The sequence below is a fragment of the Berghia stephanieae genome, chromosome 10 (genome assembly GCF_034508935.2).
Source record: "Berghia stephanieae isolate SIO BIC M18660-M18661 chromosome 10, UCSD_Bste_1.3, whole genome shotgun sequence".
NCBI classification, from domain to species: Eukaryota; Metazoa; Mollusca; class Gastropoda; order Nudibranchia; family Aeolidiidae; genus Berghia; species Berghia stephanieae.
In genome coordinates, this window is record NC_088369.1 from 27,659,494 (window position 1) to 27,683,188 (window position 23,695).

At 34.1% G+C, this 23,695-nt stretch overlaps 1 protein-coding gene across 1 annotated transcript in view; it reads left to right on the forward strand.

Annotated features, from left to right (window-relative positions):
- Window positions 1-22,069, forward strand: part of LOC144980908 (5'-nucleotidase domain-containing protein 3-like) — a 22,709-nt gene extending 640 nt beyond the window's left edge. Inside the window, exons 2-16 of the mRNA XM_078928826.1 lie at window positions 1,106-1,281; window positions 2,499-2,573; window positions 3,182-3,237; window positions 4,331-4,421; window positions 4,745-4,813; window positions 7,053-7,109; window positions 7,621-7,681; window positions 9,252-9,360; window positions 11,992-12,093; window positions 13,570-13,654; window positions 15,185-15,271; window positions 17,562-17,615; window positions 18,713-18,799; window positions 19,294-19,358; window positions 20,211-22,069. Coding sequence (XP_078784952.1) covers window positions 1,106-1,281; window positions 2,499-2,573; window positions 3,182-3,237; window positions 4,331-4,421; window positions 4,745-4,813; window positions 7,053-7,109; window positions 7,621-7,681; window positions 9,252-9,360; window positions 11,992-12,093; window positions 13,570-13,654; window positions 15,185-15,271; window positions 17,562-17,615; window positions 18,713-18,799; window positions 19,294-19,358; window positions 20,211-20,469 — 1,433 coding nt within the window. The 3' untranslated portion in view covers window positions 20,470-22,069. The remainder of the gene's footprint in view (window positions 1-1,105; window positions 1,282-2,498; window positions 2,574-3,181; window positions 3,238-4,330; window positions 4,422-4,744; window positions 4,814-7,052; window positions 7,110-7,620; window positions 7,682-9,251; window positions 9,361-11,991; window positions 12,094-13,569; window positions 13,655-15,184; window positions 15,272-17,561; window positions 17,616-18,712; window positions 18,800-19,293; window positions 19,359-20,210) is intronic.
- Window positions 22,070-23,695: the final 1,626 nt, after the last annotated feature.

Genomic DNA, 23,695 nt, shown 5'->3' on the forward strand with positions numbered 1-23,695 from the left:
GACAAAGACAGATTTTATCAAAAAGTTGTTCTATCACGAATACTCCATGGCGTGTTACTTTTGCACTTCGCGCTGCAATATCAAAGAGAGAACAGAAGTAAACCTAAATAACAAAGCCAAAGTCTCAAGGAGGGAACAGAGGTTGAAAGACAGGATAGCACAAACTCAAGATAGAAGTCTAACAGAAAGTTGGGAATAAAAGACAGAGCGCCCAAGCACTGGCAAAAAAAAAAAAAATAAACAAAAAAAAATGCCAGATGACCCTAATTCCTAATGAGTTGCGATGGTAATCAGGCCTGATACTGATATTTCTAGATAATATTACTATCATCAATGACAATGTCAAAGGAGGGGGGTGGGGGTGGGGGGGGGGTGGGAAAGGCATAGCACTGTGATCCAGAAGGTCCCGGGTTCCAGCCCTGCTTCAGGCACTTTTTTTTTTTCCTTGGACAAGATTATTAACCCCCAATTTGCTCACTTGGACATTATGGGTGATTCCTGTTGACATAGAACATCCTGTTTGATGGATTATCTATATTCCGTCATGGAATGTCTAGGCAATGATATCTTATAATGCTGTGGCATAAAAAAAATGACAATGATGCTTCTGGAGACTTTGATTACCGACTATTTAATCACTAATAAGGATTTATTTTTATTACATCTAGACCTTACTCGCATTCATATTTTTAAAAACAGTTATTGTAGAACCTTGGTATCCCTCTCTTTATGGTGCATAAGTATACGCATAAATTATACTGGTCACCCAAGTGCCCTATATATGAAATAACGATTGAAACAGTACGATTACCTTTAAGTCAACATTTGACAATACCAGGCATTTTAAAGAAAATGCAATGCAAAATAATATTCAAAGGATCTTTTAAAATAAAATAAAATTCAACCCAAGAGATAGTCCAAAAGCATTAAAGAGTTAGAAAAGTATGTTATTGTTAGCTGAAGAATGCAGAGCTTGTTTCTTTCCTTGTTGTGTATTTATTCTCTTTTGAAACTGATATGTTGACTTTAGTGAGATAGACATTTTCAGCTTCATGAAACTAAGTATTTACTGTATTACTGTATATTTTCAACTCAAAATCTTTAGTCCAAGACCCACTTCCTGACCAGGATCCACATGCAGTGTTTGCCAACAATGAGCTGAGCCTTAGTAAGATCGAGGTCTATGGATTCGACTATGACTACACACTGGCCACCTACACTAAGGATTTGCACAAGTTGATCTTTTCATTAGGGAAACACGCTCTTGTTAATAAACTGAAGGTAATCATCACCTAAATACTCACCATTACCATAAGTCAGTGATTTGCTTCAATCTCTTATAGATGGGGCTCTTTCTTATCCACCCCAACATCATTTTTGAGCTTGAGCTTTTGAGCTCGTATTATATTCAATAAATGAGCTCAAAGGGTTTTCCAAAGGGTACAAAGCCAACAGCGACACTTAACATCCAGGGCAAGTTATGACAATTTTGAGGCGCTATTACATTTTTTTCTCAACAGAGAAAAGGCTGTAACTGGCCAGGTACTCATTTTACACCTGAGTGCGGTGAAAGAATGTGAGTAAAGAACCTTTTCCAAGGGCTCAAATTTGCAACTCCCAGAGCCATGTTCAAACCAGGGGGGAACCTTACAGCCCGAAGGCAAGTTTTATACCACAAGACCACCCAAGCAGACACAGTTAAAATATGTAAGTGGATAAAAGAATGAATGAATGAACAAATGCTTTAAAGCTTCATTTGTAACCCAATTTGGAATTGGGGTACGAGGTAGAGTTAGAAAATTAAACGAACTCACCTGTGATGTTTAATTGAAACTCTGGCGAGTCCAATTCCGAATGGGGAACAAATGCCCACCCATTGGTAAACATCATTTAAACTCATTAGACTACAATATAATAGTGTTATAGATTATACTTGAATGTATGTGTCCCATCCCGTTTCATTTGATCCGTGTGTCTGTTCTGACGCGTTAAAGCCTGACAGTCATGACGTGATTCTTCATTTGTTCCCCATTCGGAATTGGACTCGTCAAAGTTTCAATTAAACATCACAGGTGAGTTCATTTAATTTTCGAAATATAAATGTGTGTATTGCACATTTCCATGGATATAAATCCTTCACAGCACTTTATTCATTCCCTCATCAGGCCATATGGGCCTACTTTTCATTTGAGACAGATATGAACATTTATAAAGTCCATTTTTACAGAATTTTGAATGTGCTTCACAATGTTTCATTTCATTTTTTTTCCCCAACAGGCCAGATAGAACTGTATTTCCATTTGATACAGTACAAGTTGCCTGATAGGCATCCTTTTAATGTTAACACTCTTACAATATTCACTATTGCTCATAGCCAGGTACTCATTCACATCTGAGTCGAGTGCCTCATCCAAGGACACAGTGTCGGGTGGAACAGGCTCTTTTTTATTTATAAGGGTTCATATAAAATTATAAAAAATTCTTTCCTCTTCTTTCAGTATCCAGCAGAAATTTTAGATTTGGAATACGATGAAAATTTTGCTGTCAGGGGACTCCATTATGACACCAGAAAGGTGAGCAATTTTAAAATGGTTTTCTATAAATAAATAAATAAGTGATTAAATTATTTATAAAGTGATAGAATGTATGTCGACAGTAATCCTGGTTGCACTTAATTATCTGTCCTGTCCATGTGACTTTGTCTTCTTGGGTGTTTCTTTATTTGTGTGAGATGATTTTTCGTTATTTTTGCCTTGTAAGCCATGTATGTACAGTGTTTATTTCTTTGTCATGAATATGTATTGTTACCTTTTTAGCGTTTTCTTTTTAGCTGTGATCCTGTATTTCTGTTTTCCATGGCCTACAACTAAGCACATGGGTAGATAAATCCTAGTCCCTGCTGTCTTAAGTTTTTTTTGGTGTTTTTCAGCATAGATTTAGTTCTCGATTTATGATATTATATTTTGACTGTTATTGTTAATTGATACTGATGTGACCTTAAAGTGTCTGAAAAAATTATAAAAATATAAAGATAAAAACAAACACACATTATATAATCATAGTATCTACGTTTTAAAAAGTTGCTTTTAATAATATACATAAGATATAAGTATAAGACGGGGGCTGTCACGTCGAGTCAATGCTGTTACTAAGTTGCCTGTATCATTTTTTATTTCTACAGGGGCTTCTGATGAAGATTGACCAGTTCCATAATGTACAATTGGGCACTGTGTTTAGGTGAGCTAATTATTTTCTCGATATTTTAACAATTGGTAGTTTTCAAAAGAAAAATGTTTTAATCACTATATCTTATTTGGTAAGTTGCCATTTTGCCATCTAGATGATTGATAAGGCTTTTAAGCTATGTAGCCTTGTGGTATGCTACTCACCTTTAGATCGGAGGGTCCTGAGTCCCACTCTGAACAGCACATTGTTGAGTCCTTGAAAAAGGCTCTTTACTTTCATTCTCTCATAATATACTCAGGTATAATATATGAGTACTAGGTCATAAACAGTGTTGTCTATGTCAGAAAATTTGTACTATCACCTAACAGGCTTCATGTCTTGTCCTACATGTTTTTGTTTGTTTTTAAGGGTTTTACGGCACTTTCAACACATTTAGGTTATATCAGCGCCAGACCTACATGTTAAGTGTTGCTGTTGGCTAGGGATCTCTTGTAAAGTGCTTTAAGACATTTGGTGGATATCGCGCTATGTAAATGGTTAAATTTTTTCAAAAGTCCTTGATGTATGTGCTTTGGCATCATATTTGTCTTTTTTTTCAAAGCCAACTGAATAAAATATACTCGTGTAGTTCTAGAGTTGAAGCCAAAAATTGGTAGTTCTATGAATCATTGATGGTTATAGGCAGGTCTATGTTTGCCTTTGTGTCGTTGTGCTGTTGAGGCACAATCTTGGACTCATAACATACATTACTTTTTTTTAAAATCTGAAAACGTGTGTACTGAATCAGCTCCAGACAAAGCAGAAAGAACTATACAAGAAAAAAACATCCAAAAAAATAAACCTGGGATCGAGGCAGGCTGATTTGTTATGATTTTTTTTGTTGTATTTTCTTTTTTGCTTTGTTTGGCATTGTTTCATTCACACGCTTTCTTCTTTGAAGCTGTTCTATTCATGTTTGTTTATTCCTTTTTACAGTCCACAGCTTCTAGCAGCTTGGCATCACTTTGACTAATGATTGTGAGAACTATAATCTGCCGATAGCTTTGCCGAACAATTGATGTGATTGTCTTTCACTGCATGTAATTCAGAATTGATGGATTAATCTGTTTATTTCTCAAAAATTCTCTCTATTTTTTTCCTGTAGGGGAATGACACCAGTGCCGGATGAGGAAGTTATACAGATTTATGAAGGGACCCATATACCAGTGGAAAACATGAACACTTTTTATGGACAGGTATTTTCACAATGCTGATCTCTAAATAAAATAAAGACATAGCAGCCAACTGTCTGTCCCGATTTGGTAACGTGGAAAGAGAAAAATAATTGGCCTGTTTATATGTATGGAAATGACCCTTGAATGTCCCAAGAATATGCTTTTCTGACTAGCATATCGAAATATCTTTTAATATCTTTTATTATTATATATTTTAATATTTTTTGTATACCTTTTAAAAACATTATAATTTTTTTCTCCCCCAGTCATGATATAAACTACTCCTATTTCTTATTCCGTCTTATCTTAATCAAACACTTCTTTGTCTCTTATCTTTTCTCCAGGGTGCCATGTATCAAAAAGTAGATTTATTTGCCTTGCCAGAAGTCACCTTGATAGCCCTTATCACCGAGGTCAGTACAAAAAAAACATTCAATTCATTCAACCAAAGGCTAGAGGTGCCTTAATGAGTCAATAAAATGTAGAGTAAAATAAAGAGAATAAATCTGTGAGTAATCCGAAGAAGGCCAAAGGTCAAAACGTTTACTTTATGTAGTCAAATTTTACATGAGTCTTGCTTCCTTTCTTTTAATTCATTCTACCTTTGTTGCACAAGCAAACCTGCCTTCTTCTACAAAGATTTCGTAGATCAGGAATGTTTTGGCTTCAATAAAAAAATCCAGTTCAACTTCTTCGATGTAATAAAACTTGTTGGAAAGGAAATTTTGTTGCAAAAGCTTATCAGAAATTTTGAGTGATATTAAATCCTGTAAAAAGCAAATTTTGAATTCTTAAAGCTATTCGTACTGACTGCTGTTAATTAACCTTAAGATGAGGTTTTTTGTTTTTATTTGTTTTTAGAGGCACTTGCAACACACATAGGGTCCATTAAATGCCAGGAAAAGTAAGATGATATATTTAGATAAGAGGAAGAACAAAAATAGACAATGAGAAAACATGTACCTCTTTGCCCAGGCCTAGTTTTGAGACAAACATAGTCTCACTTGGATCTTTGCCAAAAATGAAAATACATTTGTATTATCACAATCAATACACATCTAATACTTACATTGTATAGGTGGAATGAAATTGACGTCACTCAGCTCCTTGTTATTGTTTTTATACAGCCATTTTAATGATTAGTTTTCACTAAATTCTATCAATCCGACTATAGGCGTTTAAGGTTACCCACAATTTTGTGTGTTGATACATTATATCCAGCTGGCGGATGTTGTGAATATTTTACCTAAATGCATAGCATATTTTGACCCGCACATAACTTAAGACATCTAACTGAAAGATAACTTACAAGAGGAAGCAAATCTTCTCTCATGAAAAATGCATGACAAGATTGCCCATACCCCAATGACAATGATGAGATCATAAATTCAGCATATTATATCACCCTTTGTGTAGAAGAGTACTCAATCCATTTGGATAGAAAATTACCATGATAACAGGAAATGTTCACTGCCACCTTGTTTTAAATTTGGTGGAGAAAAAAAAATCAAAATTATATAAAAATAAAATTCAAGTAACACTATTTCATCTCAATGCTGACTGTTACAGAGAGTACAGTATAATGTTGCCTCGGTATGTGAACTCTGGTATTATTTGGATGGTATTATATGGAATAGCAAAGTTTATGATATTTTGCTATAGGTATAGTGTATTATTGCCTCAGTAGCACAGTGTCACACCTTGTGACGTGAATAGAATGGTTGAGCATGATCATAGACTAGATAGATGACAATAATCAGAAAACTTTGGAAATGGTATTGTGTCTTTTGGTTAAGCACTTTTTTGGATTCCACTCAAGTCAGATGTAAATGGATAGTGAGTATAGGCGACAATGAATATTGTGTTAAAAGGAGCCAAAAAAAGCAAATTGGACTATATGCAATGGGAATTTAGCACCTTATGGTCTTTTTCAGGAAATAAAGCGTTCTAAAGTGCACTGGGCCTTTTAAACCCTATGGAAATGCACTATATGATAGAGGTCTGAGGTTCGATCCCCAGTCAAGAAAGACTCATTTTTTGGGATGGTTTTTTTTTCCTTGTATTTTTCTTTCTTGCTTCGTCTAGCACCTTTCATACACACTTGTGTTCAGATCTTTATCTTACACCGGTGCCTGCTTCCTTATTTCTCGATTTGATATTTTCAAAAATAAAATTGAAGTTACTCAAATGTCATCATCCTCGCCCTCTCTTATTCAATGTTTGTGTTGTGTGATGCAAGTGAGGATTCACAGTGTAAAATGCATACCCTTGTGTAGTGTATAGGAATTAGAATTGTCCTAACTATCGGGAACCTCTGTGTTATAATGGTAACACGTCTGAGGAGGTCAGAGGTTCGATCCCCGGTCGGGAAGACTGATTTTTTTGGGATGGGTTTTTTTCTTGTATTTGTCTTTCTTGCTTTGTCTGGCACTGGCACCTTTCATACACATTTGTTCAGATCTTTAAGAATTTTAAAAATTGTAAGACGCCAGGTTTCCATGTGAATAGCATTCTATACAAATAGTTGGCTCAATGTTGATGCAGTTTTCACAGATTATTGTCAATAATCAACGGTTTGCTTCATTTAATTTAATGTTGTTTATTGACGAAGGATGTCTTTTTAAAAATGTATGTTTTGAATTTCCTTTCCAGTATTTTATAGCGAACAACATCACATATGATCCAGAGTATGTCTTCTACGATATTGGGGTATGTCAGAAAGAAATAGCTTTCATATACAATTATTTCTGCTTACCATTTTTTCCTCAAGTATCTTATTCAATAGTAAACATTTTACCTGTTCAGACTTTTTCTTCAAAGTCGACACTCAAAATTAATAGCAATTAATGTACAAAAGGATAAAGCAATTTCTTTTAAAAGCCATTCAAACAAATGAAAGTCTTTACTTTTTAAAAAATGTCTTTGTTCTAATTTTCTCTTCTTGTTTATTATTATTATTATTATTATTATTATTATTATTATTATTATTATTATTATTATTATTATTATTATTATTATTATTATTATTATTATTATTATTATCATTATTATTGATTTATGAATGTTTTGCTTTAAATAATAGCAAGATTTCATCATCTAAAAATTTGCATGAAAAAGATATTTCATTTGAAAAAAATACCAAAAGAACAAAACAAAGTCAATATCATATTTTACAGAATTTCTGTTGTTATGATTTTTGTATCTTCTTTCTTTTATCCAGAACACGGTTCAAGGAATTCACAAATCTGGTATTCTTCACCAGGCTATCATGAAAAACTTAGGTAAAGGCGATATAATCTAAAGATTTTACTTTTCACTCCAATTTGCCACACAAAGATTAAATAAAACAAGTGCTTAATGAGAGAATTGAGGGATTCCGATAGCTCATGAGTAGACCAGTCATTATTTCACAAGCAAAGAGACCAATAGCAATCCCGTATGCACTCAAGATCCTTCCCCCCCCCCCCCCCCCCCCCCGCTCGTCCATCCAGCAGTGATTGGAATTAAATTTGGCAGAGAGTACATTGAAATAGACTAGCATCTTACCCAATGGGCAGCAAATAATTGCTCCAGTTAGTTTAATACTTCAGAAACTAAGATAAACTCTGGCTCCTTGGGCCATATGGAAGAACAGGGAGCAACATCACCCGCCAGTCCCTTGAATACCCCAAGGAATGCGAAAGAATGGGCTGGGCATCTGAAACAATCATGGAGGCACTCACTGTGATGAATTGAAGATGGCAGGCTTCACTGTATTGTATTTTTAGATTTGCCTGTAATTCTGTGCTCGATCATTAAAATTTAACATTGACTTTACGGGTTGATCCTCAGCACTATTTTTGAAAAGAATAGATTATCATTAAAATATAGTCGATTTTTAGTATTTTTATTATTATCATTATTGTTATTATTATTATTATTATATTATTATTATTATTATTATTATTATTATTATTATTATTATTATTATTTTATTATTATTATTATTATTATTATTATTATTATTATTATTATTATTATTATTATTATTATTATTATTATTAGGTGGCGTTTTTATGCACCTCCGTTGGCGGTGATGGTAAATTAATGAAAATGTTGCTGCATACGTCCATGAGGTTTAAATAGTTTTAGATTGTAGTTTAGCATGCTGCTTAGTGATTACCTATGTACGTTTATACAATGATAATAAATTAAAGAATAATAACCATAATTTAAAAAATCAAAAGTAAAAAGAAACATGGCACACAAATACTGATCTCAAATAAATAAATAATTTTAGAAAATTAAAATCAAAGTTTTTAAAAAACATGATAAAAAGTTTTTGAAAAACAAAACAAAAACAAACAAAAAAAAAAGAAAAAAAAAAACAAACAAAAATGATGTCTTTCTCAATAAAGTAAACTTTCTTTAAAAAATGCCTACAATGGGAAGCGAACTCAGTACTTTCAAGGTTAGAGTCTGACAGCTTGTCCACTGGGCTATGGAGTCACCTGACTGTTCATCAGATTTAATAAGGTCTTTCTATAATATTATTTTTCCTTCAATGCAACTTCTATTTTCTGGTTTTTTATATTGATTATTTAAATTATTATTATTTTTATATAAATTTATTTTTTAACAAAAACATCCTAAAGATGTCACAATATAACTTTCGCCCTGTCCAAATACAGAAACACAATATCGCTGATGAAATTGGGTGGGATGCGTTTGTGTGGCGGAGGTGTATAAAAACGGTCCGTTAAGATACACCGTCAACGGAGGTGCATAAGAAGACTACGTTATTATTATTGTTATTTATACTCCATGTATGCATTCTGTGAATGGCATAACGTTCTCCATTTTCCATTCCAGACAGATATGTAAACCGAGACAAGTGTCAGGAGACAAAGAAATTGTTGGAGAGACTTTCTAGTCAAGGGAAGCAACTCTTCCTTATCACAAATAGTGGATTCCCTTTTACGTAAGATATATAATATGATATTATGGTGTGTGTATCATTGCAGCCACCTCCATCATCATCATTATTATCATTGTTGTACAGTGGTGATCACCTAAATGCCAGGGGGTCGGGAAGCAGGAAAAACTGGCATTTAGGCGAAGTGGGCAATTAGATGAAATTTGTCAATGGAGCTAAAAATAATGAACTTGATAAGAATATTAAAATCGGAGGTAATCAGTGCAGACATGGTGTTGCTGTTGGTGAGGTCAGAACAAGAATGAAGTTTTACACAAATGAATTTTACCCTAGACATTTCCCCACGCCACATGATAGGTTAACATAGAGAGTGCGAACAGAGAGGGAGGGGTAAAGAAGGAAGGGAGAGAGTTTGTGTGTGGGTGTGTGTGTGTGAGAGAGAGAGAGAGAGAGAGAGAGACTTGGAACAGTGACATTGTAAAACTCATTTACGCATCATTGTAGAATAAATTAAGGCTTCATGCATAGCCATAATAGTCCTTTGAAACAAAAAATCTAGCTGGCCTGTTCTTCGCAGGCATTCGTGAGATCTGCGACATCTATAGTGTTTAGATGACCATGCATTCCATGAATCTTGAAGCTCATGTGAACTAATCATAAGCAGAATGGGAGGAGTGGACAAATGGACAAAGTTGTTGACCTTGGATTAGGACTTCTGGGAGAGCGGGGGTAAGACAAAGGGACACCTGGATGTTAACTTATCCTGTGTCAGCCAATAGAAGTCAAGGGAAGAAGGGAGGGAAAAGTGGGGGGGGGGGGGGGGGGGGGGGGGGGGCGTCTCTTTTCTTTATGCCAGACAAAGCTGTCTACATTGTGAAATTGTGCTGCAGAGATTGAGAGATTGAAAAAAAATCGTGAAGTTGTCAGAGCTGGCACTTAGGTAGAATTCGTTTTTAGAAGCATGCATTTAGAAGTGTTTTACAGACCAAAAATTCTGTTTTGCCGAGAAAGTGGTCACTTAGGCAAAATTGGCATAAAGGCTGCGGGCATTTAGGTGGTCACCACTGTATCATTATCATTATCTTGATCATCGTCATTATCATTATCATCATCATCATCGTCCTCATCGTCTTGTTCAAAAGAATAGGCCAATTAGTTAAAGAGGGTTATTGAACAAAGTCGATTTTTCTACTTTTTTTTTAGATTTTCCCTTCCTGTGCTAAATTGAAGCATAAACTTTACTATGAGTATCAATTGACTCAATACTGCCCTTTAAATAATATATTATTTAGATTTAAGCACGGTAAAATTATTGGCCTAAAGAAAGATTAAAGGAGAGATAATTCTTAATTTATCAAATTGGGGAGAAAATTCGAATACCACCACTGATAAAAAAGTATTAAATTCATCATGCAAATGTACATTTAACACATAGGAAAACACATGTAACATGTAATTCCATAATTTGATATGTAAGAATGATCGACTATGTTCCAATTAGGCCTTTGTTCTAGAAATATTTACACTAAATAAATGTGATTGTTGTTATTATATTTTATCCTTTATCAACACTCTACAAATACTTTTTTTCATTTAGTTTTCCTTTTTTATGTACTTGAAAGTGAATTGACCAGAATATTAAAGGACTAAAATGTATTGTAATCTCTCGCACTTTGAAAGGTGCTTTTAAACTCTTATATTTGCTAATAATTTTTCTGCGTTTTTGATAATTCATTTCTGTGCCCTGGGATGGGTGGCTTGCAAACATTTTTAATTACACGGTAGTCAATCAAAATATATAGGATAAACCATATATCAAATTAAAGATAATAAAAATATCTCTAATTTGATGTTTTGTATGTTAATATTTATAAGTGTAGGTGAGAGATTAGTACACAGTTTGCGTGAAAGGAATGTGTATGCCACGAGTAGTACTGGATGCTGGTACCATCTTAACCAGATTTTCTTAATTTAATTCAGATGGTGGGACTGTCCAAGCTATATTAGGAGTTTAAAAAAGGTTGAGTTTTTAAAGTAAAATTACTTAAACATCATTGATTCTGATTGAAACCACTTGAACCTCCATATTTTTTATCCATCTTTTATTATTATTTTTTTTTTATTGAGGCCAAAAATCCTTTTCTAAGGCTCGTTCACCATATTGCCTTGAAATATTAAATATAAATGACTGATTTTAAAGGCAAAGGGTACTAGGTGCAAAACCATTACAACACAATGCAACTGAAGAAAAGAACGCTTTTAAAAATTTTGGTCAGAAAACTTTAACTTTAAATATTGACTGAATAATATGACCCCCCCCCCCCCAAACCTGTCAAAAAGCCTCAAGCCAGACTACTTTCAAGGTCTGTGTTTTGGGTCATAGGGCGTCCCGATAGCTCAGTTGGTAGAGTACTCGCTTCACATGCAAAGGAACTGTGATCGATCCCTGGTGTAGTCGAGATATTTTTCCGACCCCCCTGTCGACCTAGCACTGATTGGGTAGCTAGGTCTGGAGATCTGATGGAAAGTACTTGCACTAGCATCCTACCCAAAGGATAACAAGCAATTGCTATTGTCTGTTTCACCCAGTAGAAACCGGGTTAAACTCCAGCTCCATGGACCTAATGGTAACGTAGCAATGCTTTATCCATTCAGAGATCTTTCTACTGTTTTCAGCAATGCTGGTATGAACTTCATGATTGGGTCAGACTGGAGGGATCTTTTTGACATTGTCATTGTCAGTGCCAGGAAACCCAAGTTTTTCACAGAGGGATCAAGGTAAAAAAAAAAAAAAGATTTAAAATGAAATGTGAGCATTTCGTTACCGCAAGGGCCACTTAATGTGTTCAAAGCTTTTTACAAGAAGTCCCAAAACGAAAGGAACTCTTTGCATTTAGAGATGTGATCATTTATCAAGCGCAATTCCCACTTAATGTGTGTGCAAAGCTCTTTCCAAGGAGTTCTAAAACAAAAGGAACTCTTAACATGTTGAAACATGAGCATATATTAAGTGCAATTTCCACAAAATGTGTGTAAAACACGTAACAAGGATTCCTAAAGCAAAAAGAACTCAACATGTAGAAATGCAATTTCCACTCAATGTGTTCAAACTTTTTACCAGGAGTCCCATGGCAATAGGAATTCGTAACGTGCAGAGTGAGACATGACACCTGTAAGGGCTGTTACAAGATAAATGAAATGATCTCATTTTAATGGCAAATTTTTACAGTCACGCCATAAGATAAGTAAAATAGATATGAACTTTTATATAGCAGCTAATTTTCACTGATTCACCATGCTTAATGCATGTCACAATGATTATTTGTTTTCCCAGCTGGCCATATGGAATAAAATCTCCATTGTGCCTGTTAGCCATGCTTTTTTTGTACTAGCATTTATACAATATCCGTCACTGCCTACAGCCAGTTGCTCATTCATACCTGATCAACAGCCAGGTACTCATTCATACTTAATCAAGTCACATGTTTATTGTGCTTTATAATGTCTTATATATTTATTGTTCCAGCAGGTCACACAGAACAAATTTTCCACTTCATACAGTGCAAGATGCCCTTTTTTTTTGACTTTCCACTCTTTCAAAATCAATTACTCTTAGGTACTCAGTCGAGTGGGGTTTATGTGTGTGAAACTCCATATCCAAGTGCTCAACACAGGGTTTAGAGTTTGGCAATTATCATCAAAAATCAAAATCAAATGGTATAACCGGCATAAGTTTCTTAACAAATAAAGAATTTTTAATTGGACTTGGCAAGTAGTAACTTAAGGTCTTATTCTTGCTGCTTGTAAATTTATGAATGTTTCCTATTTCTGCTCTTATTGAAACAGTGTCATACTTTTTTCTGATTATTTTTTGTTCTCGCTGAAATCCCTGAAACGTTTTACAAGTAACAATCCATAAATGTTTCTTTGATTTTTAATATTATTTTTAATTATTGAATCAATTAAGTAATTAATTGATTAATTAAAATTAACCAAAAAAAAAAAAAAATTGATAACACTGGTTCAATACAACTGTCCATATGCGTATCCAATAAGAATGAATCAAATGCTCTTCAAAAGAAGTCAGTTATTTTTTTAATTCCTGTCATGGTGAAATTGAGAAAGTTAAAGGAGTAACAAGCAGTCGTTACTGTTCGTTTGACATTTTAGAAACTGAAATAAACTCGGACTTCATTTAATTTCTGCGGGAATAATACGGCAAGTCATTTAATTTCTATTCTTAATGATTCACAGGCCATTTAGGGTGTATAACCACAAAAAAGAGGCTCCTGAGTGGGGAAGAGTGACTTCCCTTTCCAAAGGATTAGTATATCATCAGGTATTTCTTTTGTTTGTTTGTTTTTTTTTTTTTGTTTTTTTTTTGTGTGTATATTTTTGTATGTATTTAGATGTTCTAAGGATAACATTACATTGCTCAATACAATTCAGAACGTTTTATTTCTCCCTCCCTCATTAGTTCATATAGAACACATTTCCTTTTCTCCTGTCCCCTGTTAGACGCCTTTTTTTGCACCAATGCTCTTAGAACTTTCGTCACTGCCAATGCCCAGCAGGTACTCAATCACATCTGAGGTGAGTGGTGTGAGCAGAGTAGTCCTTCAGAGCCAGAAGCCCACCCCCCACCCCCCTCCGGAGAAGGCCTTTATATCAGTAGCTGTTTAACAGTAATAGCTATTCCTGTTACTCTTTGGGTAAGTAGCTGGTCTATTACAAAGTACTTTCCACTGAATCTAACAGATTCAGCAACCCAATCACTTCTGGGTAGCATTAGGACTAGAATAATATCTTGACTAAACCCGAGATTGAAACCTGTATCTTACCTAGCTTGAGAAGTATTTACCCCAATTGAGCTATTGGAATATCTGAGTTGACTGAGGGAATATGTATCTAATACACAAAACCGAAGCCAAAGTTGGTTTGTTTGGTTTTGTTGTTGTCGTGATGTTAAGCTGCTAGAACTAGAAGCTGTGGACTGTAAACCGTTATAAACAAAAATGAATATTACAGCTTTGAAAAATACCAAAATACCAAAAACATGGAACGTTTCGGGTTCAAAACCCTCCCTCTGCTAATAACATAAACAGTAAAAAACCTGACTACATACATATAAATCCAGAAAGACAGCAGAGAAGTATTTGGCCCATCGAGTCGGCAAGTATTATCTGGAGATCATACCAAACACATTTCTGCTTTTGGTATTTCGTTCTTTTTCAAAGTTGTTGTGTTGATTTTTGTTCATTGCTTTTTCCAAAGTTTTTTTGGCGATCAGTACCTCCCGTCAATGGTTTTTACTTAGTGACTGTATGAAACTCAAAAATATGATCAGTTAGATCATAGAACAAATAAAAACAAGTAATATTTGTTTATGTTTTATGATGTAACTGATCATGTTTTTATGTACAATTAGGGCATGATAGGGAATTCTTTGTTACAAAGAAAGGGATTGTACATCCTCAGCTCTCCATGTTTACATGAAGGACAACTGAAATTAGAGAAGGTCTGGTAATAACGCTTTGATCCTTCTTTCTTGTTTTTTTTTCTTGTTTAAATTTTATTTTAGAAAAAGAAATTTAAGCTGTTCAATGTTCACTTTGATTGAGTAGTTTTGGATGTGTTCCCGTGTTGTAGGTAATACCATAGTTTGTTGACAGTTTATGTTTGAAGTCATAAGTGTGCTGATCTTATTGTTAGGACATGACTTTTGTAGTATGGGCTTTTAATAGTTAGTCTAAAGTTGACAATCCTTTGTTGTTATTTTTTTTTTATTTAGAGAATGGAAATGAAATGTTGAAATCTAATTTCATGTAATTAAATGTATGATTCCCATTCCGTTATGGTTACTTTTCAGGGAAACCATAAAGAGTTACAGAGGATGACTGGTTGGTATGGACCAAGGGTTCTATATTGTGGAGACCATGTATACAGTGATTTGGCTGTAAGTTATTTGTTTGCTTTTCAAAATAAAACCAAAGTTGTGTCAGTAGGCATATACTTTTGGTGACGTAGACATAGTGCTTGAAGCGGGGCAAGGGAAGGAAAGTTACAGACTGTCACCAGAAGTGGTCAAAATTAATCTTCAATCAAGACAGTCATTTTCATGACTACAGTTTGTTTACAGACTTGTTCAGTGTACTTACGATGTGAGATATGAAGACAATGGTTGCACTTGTACTCGTTGTCTGTGACTTTTTTGATTTTATACATGCGTCTATAGAGAAGTGGATTTTTGGCTACATACCTGCACTCTTCAGCAACAACTTCAATGTTAAAAAAGTGATTAAAACCATCACTTTACCTTCAACTTAATGGCCAGAACAGAGTCGGGAACAGTTCAGTAAATAGAGGATGACATAAACAGGTGCATCCAACCGAAAGTCAAACACGAGTTTCTCTACTCCTTGTCCTACACCAATGATGAGAGACTTGTATTTTGTGGCAGAAAAGGAAGGGTTTGTTTAGTCTTAAAAAAAAAAAAAAATCAAATAGAAAAAAAAAGCTAGAAAATAACTTTTTGATGGGTCAATTGAATTCCCCAGCCTGCAATCTGGTACATACTGTTACGTACTTTATACACTTCAGGGGGGAAAGTTATTTTTAGTGTATTATGTGCATTGAACATAGACTTAGCAAAAAAATTCTGAATCCACTTGTAAGCACGATTCGGCTATAAACAACAAGAGATGAAGTGAGTAGGAAAGTGCCAGAAGACAATAGAGAATAAATATTTGCGGCGGTGATGGGGGTTTGAACCTGCGACTTTACTGGTACGACAACTCCGCCTGGCCGGGGAGAGCACATTCGGTAGAGTCACGCTAAATTTTTATTCTCTATTGTCTTCTGGCAGTTTCCTACTCACTTTATCTCTTGTTGTTATCAACATAAGTGCCTGCTCTACTCACTTTTCTGAATTAAAAATTTGGTTATAAACACGCTTTATTTGATTCCCAAGGACGGTGTTTATAAATGGAGACCACTTCCACTTCTTCTTCTTCTTCTTCTTCTTCTTCTTCTTCTTCTTCTTCTTCTTCTTCTTCTTCTTCTTCTTCTTCTTCTTCTTCTTCTTCTTCTTCTTCTTCTTCTTCTTCTTCTTCTTCTTCTTCTTCTTCTTCTTTTCTTCTTTCTTCTTCTTCTTCTTCTTCTTTCTTCTTCTCCTTCTTTTATTATTATTATAATTATAGTTATTATTATTATTATTATTATTATTATTATTATTATATTATTATTATTATTATTATTATTATTATTATTATTATTATTATTATTATTAATATTATTGCCCATAATATCATTGGAGAATTGTATTTTATAATTGGCTTATTAGCATTATAAGACAAGTTAATGTGTTAATATTTTCCCACATTCTCTCCTCTCGCCAATTTACTTCCTCCCTTACCAGGTTTCTGAGATCCTAGATAATATCAGCATGAATTGTTTTCCTCAGGTCATTTTTACTTCGTTTTGTGATTGTATTGTTTGGTTTGTTGTTGTTTATCGTTTTTTAATCTGTTGCTTTGGTTTTGTTTTGTTCTTTTGTTTTTGTTAATGTTATTTTTTTAATGGTGTATTGCGATTATTATTTTATTTGCCTTCGGCGCATTTAATTAAATAAAAATTAAAGAAAACTCAAAATACAAAAACAAACAAACCCCAAAACAAGCGAAATCGAATCTAGATATTTAAAATGTGTTTTAAATGAGCCAATGATAGTTACGAACATGAAACCTAGTACATAAACTAAGGGGCAAAACTTACGCTTTAAAAAAAAAGTTTGAATTTTTATATAGAGCAATATTCACTAAATGTGCGCAAAGTGCTTTACAAGGGGTTTCTATCCAACAGCAAATCTTAACATGTAGGATGAGACAGGGTTAGGCAAGGCTGTTAACAGCCAGGTCCTTATTTTACACCTGAGTACGTTGAGAGAATGTGAGTAAAGAGCCTTTTCCAAGGACTATGCACTGCTCAGAGCAGGACTCAACACAGGACCTTCTAATCTGAAGGCGATTGTCGTACCACAAGACCTCATAGCAGTACATATATTTACTAATTTAATTTTAGGGATATTAACTTAACACAAAAAAACAAACAAACCAGAATTCATTTATAAAAACGGTCAGGCTCTGCCTGATTCCCGAGTACCATATGTATAATAGAGACCATTGTATTTATTTTGTAGTAGGAGTGTCAATGTGAAAAGTTTAAAATGCTTCTCTCTCTTTTCTCAGGATCCTTCTCTGAGATACGGATGGAGGACACTGGCCATTATTCCAGAGTTAGCGGTAGGAACATTTTCCACTTCTCCCCTAAAAATCTGAAAAAAGTTAGCTTGAAACAGTGCCAGGCAGAGCAGAATGAAAAATACAAGAAAAAAAAATAATCTAAAAAAATCAGCCTACCTCGACTGGATACGCAATCAAGGCATGCTTTGCTTTTTTGGACGATTTTTTCTTTATTTTTCTTCCCGCTTTGTCTGGTACTGTTTAATGCATACTTTTTCAGATTTTCATCTAACGCCAGTGGCTGCTCCCCATTGTGCCACATCTCATATGTAACTCAGGGCATAGTTTTATATTGCTTATTTTTCTAGTTCATTAAAAATTTCTTGAACTCTTTCATTTAGAAGTCAGAACTGTTCTCAACAGTCAAGCAATTTTGGAAGCGTAACATTGACAGTCCATTAGAGTGGAAAAGAATTTGTGGATCGAGTAAATTGCTATCAGATTATAGAAGTTGCTTCCACACTGGGAATAAGTTTGAAATTTCAAATGCATAATCACAAAAATGTTATTCTATCAAACTCCTCAAATGTCGGGCAGCATAGATCAGTGGTATGGTCTTTGTTTGACTACCTACTATGCTATGTGGCCTTGAGCAAGTCACTCTGCCTTAGCTCACTTTTCAGTATGCACTGCAGCTAATGCCTGGGTTATTCCAGTCTTCCCTTGGAATAGACTCGAAAAACAAATTTCCCTTTGGGGATAAATAAAGGAATTTATATCCCCAATTTTGTTGGTGAACATGGTTAGTCACTGGATTGGAAACTCTGGCCCTCACATTGTGCCCAAGGCAAGGCACTTTACACATATTATCCCACTTGACTCAGGTGTGAATGATTACTTGGCCAATACCTGTGTCAAATATTGTAAGAGTACTAGTACTGAAAGGATGGCTAACAGGAAACCCGTGCTGTATAGAATGGAATTTGTTTCTGTATGGCTTGCAGGGGGGGGGGGAATTAAAATATTGTGAAGTGCATTGAACATGGTATATCTGTGGAAATGAACTTTATTAATGTTCTTATGTATAAATTTCATATATTAAGTCATACATTCACATTTCATGTGCAATATATCCATTTGAAATCATTGTAACGCAGGACGAGATCAACAAACAGAACATAGAGATATACAAATTCAATGTGAGGTGGATGGTGTGTCTACAACATTTGATTGACGAGATGCAGGTAAGTAAAAATGGGTAGGTGGGGAGTATATCACTGTGCTAAAATTTAGATGACCCTCAACTTGTCAAAAATTCTTAAACCTGAGATATGGTATGGAAAGCTGCTGTGTCCTTGATATTCTTTCCATCAAGAAATATAGATAATCCATCAAACGTCTGATGACAGCAGATATCACTTTCGTGAGCAAATTTGGGATTAATTACCTTGGTGAAGGAAAATGAAATGAAACTACAAAAAAGAGGACTCAAACCCAGGACCTCTCTGGGCTTCAGTGCACTGCCTTATCTATTTGTCTTATCTCTATATACGTGACCTATAAATTTAATGTACCAATATGAAAGAATCATCCTTTATTTTTTAATTTATCCTTCTATGCTACACTTCATTCTAAAAGCCTTGTGGACATAGACAGCAAAGTCAGCTAAGTCTAAGTATCTAATCTGAGGGTTTTTTTCCTTGTTTTGCTTAATTTAGTTTTCTTATTTTTTCTTCAGCATCAGAATTCCCCAGAGTCGAAGGAGGTAATCAAAGAATGGCTGGAGGAGAGAGACAGATTGAGGTAGGATTGGATGGTGCATATCACTAATTCTTTCCATTTCCAATTAGAGACTGAAACACTGTTCTAAGTTGCACTGTCACCTGTTCAAATATCGAAAAATTCACATTTTTCTTTTCTTACTGTATTGTTCAGACATTCCGAACTTCAAGGGAATGCTCAAAACTGAGTATACACAGTGATAATAGACTTGCTTGATTTATTTTCACAGTTAGCAATGACTTGACCATTTTAGTTCGGGTATATATTGGATATATGTAATTTTTATAAAAAGTTTATGCTTATTGTATGGGTGAAAAAAAAAAAAAAAAAAAAAGTGAAAACCTATACATGGTTCAAAGTACTTCATTTATTCTCCTATTATTCCACATGGAATTAAAGTTCTATTTCATTCTGTACCCTTCACCTGTTAAGTATTCTTTTATACTTATACCAGCAATCTTACAATATCCGTTATTTCTCATAACTATTTAGTCATTCAAACCTGACTTGAGTAGGATAATGTGTGTAAAATGCCTTACCCAAAAACATAACGTCAGTGCCAGAGCTGGCCACTGGCTGTGCTTAACATTGCGTGAATGAAATGCCGTACAATTGAGCTTGGATTGTGGTTTTATGATTTTGATTATGGTTTCTCATCACTTAGAGCTGTTGAACAATACAAAAGTTATAGAATTTCCCTTTCCCTATTTTATAGTCAGTCTTGCACAAAATGGATTATGATTTTTTTTCTTTTCTTTTCTTTTCTTTTTTTTTGTAAATGCATTTTATGTTTGCTTATTTCCTGTCTATATATGTGTCTATTCTAAATATCCTAATGATCCTCTATGTTTACTATTTCTATTCCCATGACAGAGTATTGACAAAGTCGATGTTCAACCCTTACTTTGGGAGTCTTTTCAGGACATACCACAACCCAACCTATCTCTTCCGTCGTCTGGCACGGTTTGCCGACATTTACACATCCAACATCACCAACCTCATGTCCTACTCCACAAGTTACACATTCTACCCCCATCGTATTCTTCTGCCTCACGAACGCAGTATTTTTCAATACGCTGGCCGACTTCCAAGAGATAAGGGACCAGTGGAGAGTGACGAAAATTATAAATGAGATTTTATTCCTCCTCCATATCAAACAGACGTCTTTTACACTTTCATACCCGGACTGAAAACCCATTCAAATCGATCTACTCTCATCTTGTGGTATGACACTCGCCTTTGCAACCTTTAGGTTGAATGTTCCATTCCTTCCTTGTGTCATGGGAAAAGGCTTTCAACTCACAGTCTGTCATCATACTAAGGAGTAAATGATACTTGGATGGTGTTAACATTTTCTCTGTTGAAAAGAAATTACAAAAACGCCTTAAGGGCTTTGAAGGGTAAAAGATGTATGAAATTGAAAAATAATTGATGCATTTAAAAAGCATTAATAATTTAGTCATTATATTTTTAATCATCCCATTTCACTGCATTTTCTTTATTGATATATTTTTGTTTGTTTGTTTGGTTGTTCAAATTTGGTAACATGCGGGTTTGCAGATTTCATGGTCAATATTTTGCCATGTTAATATTTTATCCTCTTTTTTTTTTTTCCTTTTCAGTTCATAATTTGTCATTTTATTGGAGGGGAATTATCTCAGGGTGATGTTCTTATTTCTTTTTAGTAACTATGGGGTTTTCCCCCATGTGAAATGAAAGGTACTGTTTTTTAAACCCCAACTAGGACATTAAAACTAATGTTCTTTATCTATCAAAAACTCGGTAAAATGTTATTAAATACTTTTATATTATTTAGATATGTGGAATTATAAACGTTTAAAGACGAGCTAGATAGACTAAAAGCTGCTGCCAGGACAAGATTAATTCATATTAGAAATGAGGTTCCCAAAGGCCACTTAAACAACGGAAAAAGACCTAATTCCTTTCTTTTATATCCATTGGTAAATTTTTTATTTCAACATCAGGCCGACTCAACCGAGATTTCAGTACAGTGCCACCAAGTGACTACTAGAGATTAACTTTATTGCAAAAGGAAAAAAATAACTTGAACTCAAGTCCTTTGGGTTCTATTACAATACCGTATTCACTCCAATGTTTCATAGTTTAATGGGCTTCAGTGAGAAGGTTATTTAATCCATTCATCCAACAATTCTATCTGCTTTTATTGTTTCTTTGTATATATTTAATAAGCAATACAAATGTTTACATGTCATGAGTCAATCTAAATAATGTCACAATGAATACTTTGAGATTATATGAATAAGCATTAGTGATCATTAGCTTCAAATTCAAACTAGATAGAAACAAAGAAATTAATATCCCCATGTATATGGGAAATATCTATTGTCTTCAGCGAGGATACCGAAGAAAGGTTGTAACAAAAATGTGTGTGTTGCCATGGTGTATAATCTTTTTCATGCCTCGTAGCGAAAATCTAATATTTCACCTCTTAGGTTTTTAGATTTCAATAAAACTGTTTGCACAATTGTTGTTATAAGATCATAAAACTGTATTACATGTTCCAGAATTATATTTGCTGGTATGGACCATGATTTAGAAAGTCACAAAACATCTAATTCTGGGCATTTTTAATTTTTGGACCACTCGATATATGAATGCTTAATTTTAGAGTTACACGTTTACATTTTGGTTAGTTTTAAATCAGATTGTTATATAGATAAATCAATGTCTATGCGTATTATATATTGAGAGTTGGATAAGTGATAGTAAATTGTGAATTCATATTCACGAGACATGGACCATGAAATTAAACTCACTCTGCTCTCTCTCTCTCTCTCCCTCTCTCTCTCTCTCTCTCTCTCTCTCTCTCTCTCTCTCTCTGTGTGTGTGTGTGCATATTATTCTCTCTCTCTCTCTCTCTCTCTCTCTCTCTCTCTCTGTGTGTGTGTGTGTGTGCATATCTTACTCTCTATCTCTCTCTCTCTCTGTATATCTTTCTCTCTCTCTCTCTCTCTCTCTCTCTCTCTCTCTCTCTCTCTCTCTCTCTCTCTCTCAGTCACACACCCACAATTACCTACACAATCTACACTCTGAGACATTGATCACCATAATGATATTTGAAAATGAAATTTGAAATATTTCACTTTCATAAAGGGCATTAACTTTGTTTTATTATTATTATTATTATTATTATTATTATTATTATTATTATTATTATTATTATTATTATTATTATTATTATTATATTATTATTATTATTATTATTATTATTATTATTATTATTGTTGTTGTTGTTGTTGTTGTTGTTGTTGTTGTTGTTGTTGTTGTTATATCATCATCGTCGTTGGCCTCATCATCATCATTAAAATATCTCATATAGTTATTGTCATCACTTAGAGTGAGATGTGATGACCACGATAACAAATTCAATGACACATCTTATGAGTACCACCAACTTTCTTGTTTCTTTCTCTGTCAATGATGGGGTTGAAATACTTTCTTCATCTGTTTTCACCAAGAGAGATGCTTAATCTCAGGCTTAATTGAAACTTGAGTCATTTTACTATTGCAAACGGTGCAATATAATGACGGGTCAGAATAAAATAAGATTTAAGTTTGGAATGTTTTCCTTCCATTGCATTTATATCCAGTGCTCAATTGTGTCTTTTAGCCGTGATTACTTACTTACTTTAAATCCATACATAGTTTGTGGATACCGGTGCTTGAGAAGTTTTTATTCTTCCATGCTAGGATGTCCAACATATAGTTCATTTTAGATATTTAATATAATATAAATATATATATATATATATATATATATATATATATATATATATATATATATATATATATATATATATATATATATATATATATATATATATATATATATTCAACAACGCTCATATAAGCTTTACATCAAAGTCATTTTATTTATTTATTTATTTATTTATTTTTGTTTTGCTGGGCAACATTTGTAAATAAAGATCTTATACTTATATTATATTGGTGCACATTTGACCAGAGGTTTTTATGTCATGTTATGATTTTATCAATTAAATCTGAAGCAAACAAAAATGAGAGATTCTTGCCAATAATATCAAGGGATTAGGAAAAATAACTCCTGATCAAGGCATACAACAATGTTTTTATAACTAGGAAGCCTGTTTTAGGATCTAGAGCACGATAACATCAATTGAATGTTGAAATCAGCTGGGAGGTCTTCATCGATGCATTTGTTGCTTACATTGTAGGAAAGTCTGATTCCGGTGATAGATAAAGAAACTGTCCTACCAACAGAACCTGCATAGAGCAAAGTAGTAATAGGAGCAGTCAAGACCCTGCACAGCTGTGGACAACAACTCTCTGAAGGTGGT